The 9,593-nt window shown below is 36.7% G+C and overlaps 2 protein-coding genes across 2 annotated transcripts; both read right to left on the bottom strand.

The window, feature by feature from the left end:
* Nucleotides 1-899: 899 nt before the first annotated feature.
* On the bottom strand, nucleotides 900-2,529 carry LOC149141077 (protein S-acyltransferase 18-like). Its single transcript, XM_089451144.1, has 6 exons — nucleotides 2,518-2,529; nucleotides 2,303-2,374; nucleotides 1,732-1,860; nucleotides 1,528-1,608; nucleotides 1,190-1,360; nucleotides 900-1,036 (listed from the first exon to the last, which is right to left on the bottom strand). The coding sequence occupies exons 1-6, from the start codon at nucleotides 2,527-2,529 to the stop codon at nucleotides 914-916; spliced, it is 588 nt and encodes a 195-aa protein (XP_089307270.1). The 3' UTR covers nucleotides 900-913.
* Nucleotides 2,530-3,464: 935 nt separating this feature from the next.
* LOC149141078 (auxin transporter-like protein 4) lies at nucleotides 3,465-4,377 on the bottom strand. The gene is made up of 3 exons (XM_089449725.1): nucleotides 4,275-4,377; nucleotides 3,978-4,185; nucleotides 3,465-3,776 (listed from the first exon to the last, which is right to left on the bottom strand). Exons 1-3 carry the CDS (start codon nucleotides 4,337-4,339, stop codon nucleotides 3,480-3,482), a joined length of 570 nt encoding a protein of 189 aa, XP_089305851.1. The 5' UTR covers nucleotides 4,340-4,377; the 3' UTR covers nucleotides 3,465-3,479.
* Nucleotides 4,378-9,593: the final 5,216 nt, after the last annotated feature.

Below are 9,593 nucleotides of genomic sequence, written 5' to 3' on the forward strand. Positions count from 1 at the left end.
TTGTTGCGTGTAATTATAACGAAAATCTCACACACGTACCGAACTGCGGTGCTGGTAAAAAAAGAGTATATTGCAGGTTGAGACATTCTTAAGATAAAAGAACCCGCCATAGATTTTACAAAATCTCCTGTAAGCACAAATAAAAATGATTCTAATGCGATTTCCATGGGATATGAGGCACAGAACTGAACTTCAATTTGTTGATACATCTCAAAAACGAAATTCAGCAGGAAATGACAAAACATAACAAAAAAGTTGCTTCAGCAAGAAATGACAAAACATAAGTTGCCAGTGATAACATTACAGATGACCGGATTTGCCAACAGTTGGTGTAAATAGTTGGAAGTAACTGTTGCACATTATCCACCAAGAGTTTATAAAACAAACTTTCATTCCGCTCCTGCCCAGAAGCTTTTTGCTATTTAGGAGTTTGGACCAATTTTGTGCTTAGTTTCGCACAATGTCAATTAAGTTTTTATGAAATTGCAGTCACCGGTAATCTAAAGAATGGTTATATTGTAGTTTAAAGCAAACAACAATGACATTTTACTGGTATTTACTATTTATTATGATAATCTAAGGAATGGTTATATTGTGGTTTAAAGCCAAGCTAATGTAGATAATTCCTAGTTTCTTATTTATATGTGAGTAACTCTATTCCTTTATGAAGCACTGATGGATGGACCACATTTTCTTTCCAAAGGCATAGGCAGTAACAATGGTGGTCCATCTGATGATGTTTTAAGTTCATTTTTGGTATTCACAATAGTATCACCCTGTTTGGTGCTGACCCTACTATTATTAGTATCAGTACTGTGTCTGTAAATGCCCCACTGTCAACTATTGATGAGCTCTTGAACTGCTTGAACACAGATGATCTTCCTCTAGCCCTCTCTGTAGCTTTCAATGCTTCCTATGTGGTCAACTTTATCAGTCTCCAAGCACTGATACTTGTCTTAAGTTGTTTTGGGGATTTAGGCAAATTAGATTCCAAATCATGCCCGAGAGATAAGCGTCTTGACTCTATGGAATCTTCCTGTTTCATCCATTCCAAAGCAATAACTGTATCAATAAACAGGAAACCGCGTAATTTCTGCAAGTGAATTCAACACAAACTAGAGAAGAATGATAACCTTGTAGAGGCATTTGAATCTCGTGAGAAAATTAGACTTCAGAGAAGAATGATAACCTTGTAGAGGCATTTGAATCTCGTGAGAAAATTAAACTTTGGTGATGCACTGCCAAAACTTTCTTCTGAGCTAGTTGGAGATGAGGGTTCGCTCAGATCGGATTCATCCAAGAAATCTTCCGTGTTGCATTCTTCTCTCATGGCTAGAATGTAGTCATATGTTCTGATTCCCTGCCAAATATATGTCAAGTTATTATATTCTAAAATGACCTTTGCAAAATTCAGCAGCTGCTTTTCAGCTTAAAATTAAATGAAAATTACTTAAATATACAGTCTTTACACCCTATCTGTGCATTCCATAATCTAGGAATCTCATTATGTAATCTTCACACACATACCTTCTTTATTAGGACTATGTGGAAGAAAAAAAGTTGCCCAAGGGCTGCACAAGCATACACTGAAACTACAGTAAGGAAAGCCTGCGCCCAGATAAGAGGCTTAATTAGTATAAATTTTAATAGTTATTCTATTGCTCAATAAACCAATAAAACTGTTGTCATTCAAACTGAAAGAAAAAGCATCATTAATGAGAAGAATTTTACCACAATAACTCCTAAAGCCCCTCTCGGGAATCCATTTCCAAACCTAAACTCAAGTTCATGAATGATGTCTCTTCTATTTGCAAAGCAGCGAATAAATACAACAAGTCCTGCACCTCCCTCCAGTATAAGCTGAAAATGGACACCACATACACGATGAAACTCCAATCCAGATAATGAATCAAGGTGCTGAAAGTTTGGCTATCAAGAAAGGGACGTCTAGCATATTCCAAACCTATACTGAATCCACAGAAACCATTCTAACCATGGGCACTCTGCGCGTTTGACCTCTGGAAAACCAGATATGCTTGTGTTCAACTAGCCCATTTTAGTCAAAAATTCGATCGTTTTTGAGCTATTGGTCTACGGTCATAGCAAAGCTTATTTGAGAAATTTAGGAAGCATGCATGAGGTTTTGAAACACTTCGGAGTCTGAAGTAGCATGTACCATTTTAGGAAAAGAAAGGAAAAACAAAATCCATTTAACCTCATTCATGAAGCAAAAGTTGTTCCAGTACAGTATAATCCAATTTATCCTAGATCAAGTGCCATTGCATGAATTTCCTTCACTCACCATAATGAGGATTGAAGCCATAAGAAGCATGAAAGTAGTGTAATTCCTCCTTCCAACACAGTTGTTGAGCCACTACAAAACAGAGAACAAAATTCTCATCAAAGCCAACGATATATCATATATAAATACAAAATGTTACAGAACTTATATGAGCTATACAATTCAAGCCAAATACAGTTACACCTAGTACAATTAGAAATTAAGAAAACCCTAACCTCTGTTCTCATTTTCGTATCTCTCAAAACTAACATGACTATATTGAGATCTGAATAGAGTATCGAATTTACCCGGCAATGGAAGTTGTGGTGGACTAAAGAAATCAAAGAAGCTTTCACACCGTCATGGGCTTTTCATTTATGGATCCTTTCTTTGCTTCTCCTTAATCAACTTTTGTGTTATATTTTTTCACGGATAACTTGGGTAGAGTGCATGTAAACATGACATTGAAACTTGGCATGAAGTACTGACATCGAGTGCATCGACACCTTAATCGAGTACAGGCAAAGAGCCCTCACTTGGCCCAGAGTATAACACTGAAACATGAGCAAGGTTCTGGAATAGTGGCACCTGGACAAAAAAACAAAGTAACAAATGTAAAGCATGCAGCTCTGAGCACATTTTTTATTTTTAAGAATTAGCCATTATTAAATTAAATGAAGGAATTCGTAATCAACTCGCCAATACTCACTCAAATTTGGAAAATAATATTAATAATCAACTTACTAATAGTCATACGAATTTGGAAAATAATATTAGTAAGAAATAAAGTAAGAAATATGATAAATGAAAAACTTTATTCCCAAGCATGTGAGGCAGCGCATGCAAGTGCAGGTGTCTGGGAGATCCAACTACCGTGGACCACCTGCTTGTAACAACTGCGTGGCCTGTAAGAAATGTGTCCAAAGAAATGTTGTCATATGTAACAAATGCATCGCCTGTAAGAAAATAGGAGATATAGCATCATCGCCTAACAAATGCATGAAATTCATAAGAATAAATGCATGAAAATTCATAAGAATAAATGACGAGATATAGCTTCATATGCCACCCTTTGCCAGAGCCTTCCACTTTGAACTAAATAGGTGCATGTAGATGAATGGGTATGGGAATGTGAGAATGTGAAAATATAAGAATGCGGCACTGTGGAATCTAGGAAATGCTACCGTGGCTCCTCAGTTTATAGATCAGAGAGGGTATTTTTAAGTAAGAGTAAAATCCATTTAAGAGGAGGTGTCCTGAAGGTGAACATGTGTGCCATGGCTGGTATGATGTAGACGGTAAAACTAACCAACAAAGCTCCAACTGCAGAATTGATGGGGCCAAAGAAAGGAAATATGATTGCAAGGAACCAGATTGGAATCACTACAGGCAGCCTTGCTAGTGCCCAAAGAAAAATGCTCTTGGTATCATGCATTCCAATGACTTTTTTCCAAACAAAGTAGAGAGGGGTACATGCAAAGCCAAAGGTAATGAACTGTACACAAAGAATAGCAAGATATTATACTGTCAGTGTAACCAAACTACTTTTATTAACAGTTTACAGAGAAAAATAAGTCCAAAATGGGGTCTCTAGGATGTCACATATTAAACTCATTCCAAGATAATTCTAATTTATGAGTACGATGTCAAAATTGAAAATGTTTCAAAACAATTGTTGATAGAGACTCCAGCTTACCTGGTGAATTAACATAAGAATGACAGCAATGTCACGGAAAACTGACTTGGGGAGCAAAGCGAAAGCATTTGCATGATTCAAGAGCTCATCTCCAAAAGCCCAGTAAACCGATATTGCAGATGGCAGCGTTAATGTGAATACATACAGAGTTGCCAAAAGGTAGATATACTTGAATTTCTGAGGCTTCCACATGGCATGCATTATTTCACTGTAGAGTACAAATCCGTAATTGGTCAGATAAATCCGTAGAGAACTCAGCTCATAGAAAAGCTTGAAAATTGATAAAGAGTTGCTTACACTGTGACTGCATGACCCCCAAAAGTGTAAAGGATGTTTGTGGCTCCTGTGAAGTATAACACCATCTTTGTTGGGGCCGAGTGTTCCACATTTTCAACCTGCCCAATTTGGACACTATTAGATATCCCTATGAATTACTCTGGGAACTTCATCTTATTGCAGAGAGAAAACTGTACGAGCTTTGGCTATATGTACCTGTCCATGAACAAATGCTACGATTGTCATATACCATGCAGTGTATGTTGTCATTCCAAGTCCAATGAATGACCAAATGCGGTAGTTATGGAAAGACGGGATGAAGACCGTCGTTGCACAACAAGTTCCAAAGATGTATGTCCAAGAATATTATGAAAATGAAACTTTGTTGTGTATCAAATGCCTTTGTGAAAGAATAAAGTTATGAAATAAAAGTAAATAGGTTTCAGAATATTATGAAAATGAAACTCTGTTGTGTAAACCATTACTTTATGATTGTGATTGCTTTTTTGACTGTCCACCTGTCTGGTCGTGTGCGCCGATAATTTTACTGGTTGTCTGACGCTGTGGGCCAACGATCTTACCGCTTGTCTATCATGCGATAACCTAACATGCACGATGACAACACAAAGCAGACACTCGAATTTAAAATTTAATGAAATGGGTTCTCGTTTATGCAGCCCTTCGGGCAGGTACCTGTGCTATATGTGCGACACCGGAAGCTCCCAAATCTGCACTAGTCTCTACAGCTGCCCTGGAGTGGTAGGCCTTGGTTTACAACCATATTCCCCAATTTCCTCCTGCTGTGTATATGCGCCCATCAATCTGAGCTCCACTGATGAGATAAACTTGGCTAAGCTCGAATGCCAGTCCTACACCAGCATTTAGAGATTAGGCGACGATGCCACAGATCCCACTTGCTGGAATTATGGTATCGTGCTCAAGTACAACTTCAATGTCGGCAATAGCAATTTCCCCACTGCCTGCGTAAATTGTGAGCAGAGCAAAGGTGTCTGTGGCTTGACGGGGATGTATAATACAGGGAGGTAATTGTGAGCAGAGCAAAGGTGTCTGCGGCTTGACAGGGATGTATAATACAGGGAGGGGAGAGGGGATGAACGTACCTGTGCTCAAGGACAACGCTCTGACTCTTTTTGGTTTGTATGCATACATATCACATAATTACTCAAACTACATCTAGAAACTTATGGCAATTTGTTAGAGATTCATCTTTTACTTATCCATTTTTTGCTTTATGGTTAATGCAGAATCGAGGGCCATCGTTCGGTACATTGCAGAGAAGTACGCAACACAGGGGACCATTGGGCTGTTAGGTAAGAAACTGAGTCGCAAGTGCTGTGATTTCAAGTTCCACTGTGCTTTCCTTGCAGTTTTGTATGCAACATGTGAGTAAAGGACGTCGAACCTGAGCTCTAAACCTGACATGCATCCTCAGGAAAGGACTTGGAACCATAGATGCTTAAGAAAGGGGAACCTTAGATAAGGAAAGTATACCTCCTGAGAAAGATAATGAAGGTCATGCCAACCATTTGGAGATAAGGTTTGAGAATTCAGCACCGCTGAAAATGGAAAAGCTCAAGCAAATGAAGGACTACACTGTGGGCAGTGCTGGAGGGTGGCGTATTTGTTGGGTTACTGTATCAAGAGTGTAGCTTCAGCCTGACTGACTCCCGATGCTGCAACTAAGGGCAATCACTTTGGCAGTAAGTACTTTCCTTCACCCTCCACCCTGATTTTGGTTATCCTTATTTTGAATATAATAGATGCACATAGAAATATAGAAATAAAGATTGATTATAATAACTCAAATGAAGATGATGCACACAGAAATAAATATACAGGGGAAACCATTTTTCTTGCAATCAAAGGGTATAATAGTTCATGGTGAGTTTATGCTTACCAATCAATTCCTCTTTGGTCTGAGTCCTTTTAGATTGGAAGTGCATATTATAGTTCATGGTGAGTTTATGCTTACCAATCAATTCCTCTTTGGTTTGATTCCTTTTAGATTGGATGCACTTCCAGATTGGATGCACTTCTTCTTCTGCTGCAACTTTCTGCCACTTTTTGCAATGCGGCTGTTATCTGCTTCAATGGCTTTGCAATGAGGCTGAATGAGGCTGATGTCTGCTTCAATTATTTCAAGTAGAGAGTCGGTGGCAGTCGGCAGTGGCCATGGGCGACAGGTGTAAATAATGCTGGTAGCCGGCAGTAACAGGTGTAATCACCAGTTCAAACCTTTTGAACAAAGGTTTATGCAACATTGCCCCGCTGTATATAAAATCACAGAACTTTGGATAAAATGGATCAGAACCGCGTATTATTATGAAATCAATCTCGGCAATAAGACCTCCAAAACAAAACTTTGGATAAAACAAAAAAAACCACGATATGTTTTTTTAAAACATTGGTTAAATGTAACACATTGGTTAAATGTAACAGTGCGCCTGAATTAATATGAAATATATAGCCGAACTTAGGATATTTTACTTTTACCCGTCTTGAAACCTGCGAAGCCCGCAATAAGACCCTCAATTTTGTTGGCCAATCAGCAATTACATAATAAATTTTATATTATTTTTTAATATGAAAACTTTGGTTAAAATTGTGATGTATAGCAATATTTTTTGGTCAAACAAGAAATTAATAGGCAGTCAACGCACGATCGATTGCTAAGAGTCCCAAGCAGGGACTAATAAGAGGTTGCAATCGAGTCCCAAGCAGGGACTAATAAGAGGTTAAGGATTTATAGACTTCGAATATTAGTTGGATTTTTCATTTGGGGTTACATTGTTTTGATATAGCATATCTTTTACTTCTATAATTTACTGATAATTTTATGCAAGTATAAAAATATTATTGAAATGGCACATCAATAATATTTTTTCATGTTCTCATTTCTTGTTAATTGAAATGGCCAATTTCAAAAGAAAATTTAAATCAGAAAAAACGTTTTTGACATGGTTCATGATTCACTATTTCGATGATGGCATCTTTTTTAGTTTTTATTTGAAAAATAGATTATTGTTAGTCAAGAGCACAAGATATCATGAAATTCATTTGAAGGAATATAAGTGGTAATATCCCTTTATATTCTCTAAAAAAAATTTAGCTTTACAAAAAAATTCTAAAAAAAATTGTACTTTGTATTGTTTTGTATTTCAAAACTCAACTACATTATTAATGATAGGAGTCGTCTAGCGAGGCGGAGGAATTGCTCAAACGGCCAAAAGTGGTCGGAATCCGGGCAAAAAAATTTCAAAAAATCTTGTAGAGGCAGTGTTTGGATCGTGTTTTTGATGGTAGAAATGGATTCAACGCCATCAAAAACGTTTAGGACACCTAAAATTTTAAAGTTTAACAACTATAACTTGAATTTACAAAACTCCTTGCCGAATTTTATCTAAATATGATCAGAATTTCCATAACTTTATGGGAAATTCCTTCGGCTAGTTAGACTACGGTTTAATGATATTTGTTGTCCCTGTGGTTGAATCATCTATTGAGATTGAATATCTTTATTTTTTAACTACATTTTTCTTTTTCTTTTTTAAATGTATATATGTTTACTTATATATTTAGTTAATTTTATGATATTTTTTAATATTTACAATGTGAGATATGTTTTTATGTCTATCAACATTTACCAAAAATTTAATTTATATAGCTCCAGTAGTTTATATATATATATATATATATATATAGATATATATATATACCTTTAACAATAATTTGGTATTTTTAAAATTTTACATAAATATTACTAATAATATGTTAATTATAAAATTAATTATATATAATAGTGAAACAAATGTTGTATGATGGCTTGATCTCTGCTAAAATGTTTGTAACAACCCTTTTAGTGACCCTTCATGTAAATATTATTATATGAACTGATCATGTAAATTGATGTGAAATATAATTGATGACTAGATTGAGAGAGAAAACACAAATTTAGAGCTAGGAGGAGGAGCTCCTGGGAATGAATTTGGGAAGTAGCCAAGATTTAAATGCTACAATTAATCCTCACTCGCATCCTTGTTGCATTGTACAAGAATTTACTCTGGCCTATGAGCGCCTTAGAGAGAAATGACAAGCTATTCCTACCCTCATGAAATGTTTTGGCTTAGTCAGCATGTTATAGAAAATTACAATTGAGAGTTTGTTGTGCATATAGACAATACAATCAATAGAGAATAAGGGGAGAAGAGATAATCATTATCATGAGTGAGGATTTGAGCATTCATGCATGGTGTAGACAGATGGGAAAAGAAAGGAGCGATACACTCAAAGTGCAAGAGGAAGGCCCATACTGGGAGATGCATTGCATCAAGAAGAACTGTGCAAAAATAGTTGAAGAAGGCAATAGATGAGGCTCCATGTTTTCTTAGGCTTGGGAGCTAGCTAGGGAACATTATAGGGAGGTGAAGTTGTGGTGTTGAGAAGGTAGCATGATGGTGAACTCTAGATACCTGCATAGTAGATGGAGACAATGGTTACTCATGGAACTCTTGGTTTTCACAAGTGGAGACCCTAAGGGTGGAATCTAGATTCTTGTGAAAGATATTAGGTGGAGTTGTAGTGTGATTTGGATTCTTTCTGGATTGCGGGTGGAAGCACTATGGGCTCTAGATTCTTGTAGTATAATCAGGTGGACACACTGGGCTCTAGATTCCCATATGTGATTACTAGGTAAAGGCACTGTGTGCTTTGGATTCCAACCAGATTATAGGCAAAGGTATTATGGACTCTAGATTCCTAGAATTAATTGTTGGGTGGAAACACTAAGTGCTTTAGATTCTTGCCGAAATGCAGGTGGAGGCACTATGCACTCTGGATCCGCACGTGTTTTTAATGACTAGTGTAAATTTCCCTTGAAAACTTTACTCCTCGGGATCTGAATCAAACACGAAAGTGGTCAACTAGTACAAGAAAGGATTGTAGTGCAGTTGGCTGAAGGTTGGGAGGAGAGTTGAAGTCCCTCTCTCAGTTGTTAGTCATCTAGTTACTAAGATAAGTTTCTTACTTATAACTTGTGTATGTTTATGACACATTAATGATGATTGTTGTTATTTTGTGTTAATGTGTATATCAACACTGTCAAGAGGAATGTGTATCTATTTGTGTTTCAATGCAATAGTTGTGAATGATTATCATGGTTGTAAGGGACTTGCAGATCCCCATGATGCTAATATTTTCCTAAATGGTGGTTTATTGATATGCTCATGTTTGATTGTGATATGAATAGGAGGTTGTGGCTATGTGTGATTTCCATTATATGTCATGTGTGAATAACTCTAACAATTTTAGTCTAAAGGTTAT

The sequence above is a fragment of the Pinus tabuliformis genome, chromosome X (assembly GCF_031772625.1).
Source record: "Pinus tabuliformis cultivar Carrire ecotype Pingquan chromosome X, CPIR1, whole genome shotgun sequence".
NCBI classification, from domain to species: Eukaryota; Viridiplantae; Streptophyta; class Pinopsida; order Pinales; family Pinaceae; genus Pinus; species Pinus tabuliformis.

What these genes read in the sequence shown, in the direction of transcription:
- LOC149141077 (XM_089451144.1), bottom strand. An exon ending in TGGCTTCAATCCTCATTATG is followed by an intron (nt 1,861 to 2,302) that starts GTGAGTGAAGGA and finishes GTCCATTTTCAG; the next exon opens with CTTATACTGGAGGGAGGTGC. An exon ending in GATTCAAATGCCTCTACAAG is followed by an intron (nt 1,037 to 1,189) that starts GTTATCATTCTT and finishes TGGATGAAACAG; the next exon opens with GAAGATTCCATAGAGTCAAG.
- LOC149141078 (XM_089449725.1), bottom strand. Translation starts at nt 4,339, where the DNA reads ATGGTGTTATACTTCACAGGAGCCACAAACATCCTTTACACTTTTGGG. An exon ending in GGGGGTCATGCAGTCACAGT is followed by an intron (nt 4,186 to 4,274) that starts GTAAGCAACTCT and finishes TGTACTCTACAG; the next exon opens with TGAAATAATGCATGCCATGT. An exon ending in TTCTTATGTTAATTCACCAG is followed by an intron (nt 3,777 to 3,977) that starts GTAAGCTGGAGT and finishes CTTTGTGTACAG; the next exon opens with TTCATTACCTTTGGCTTTGC.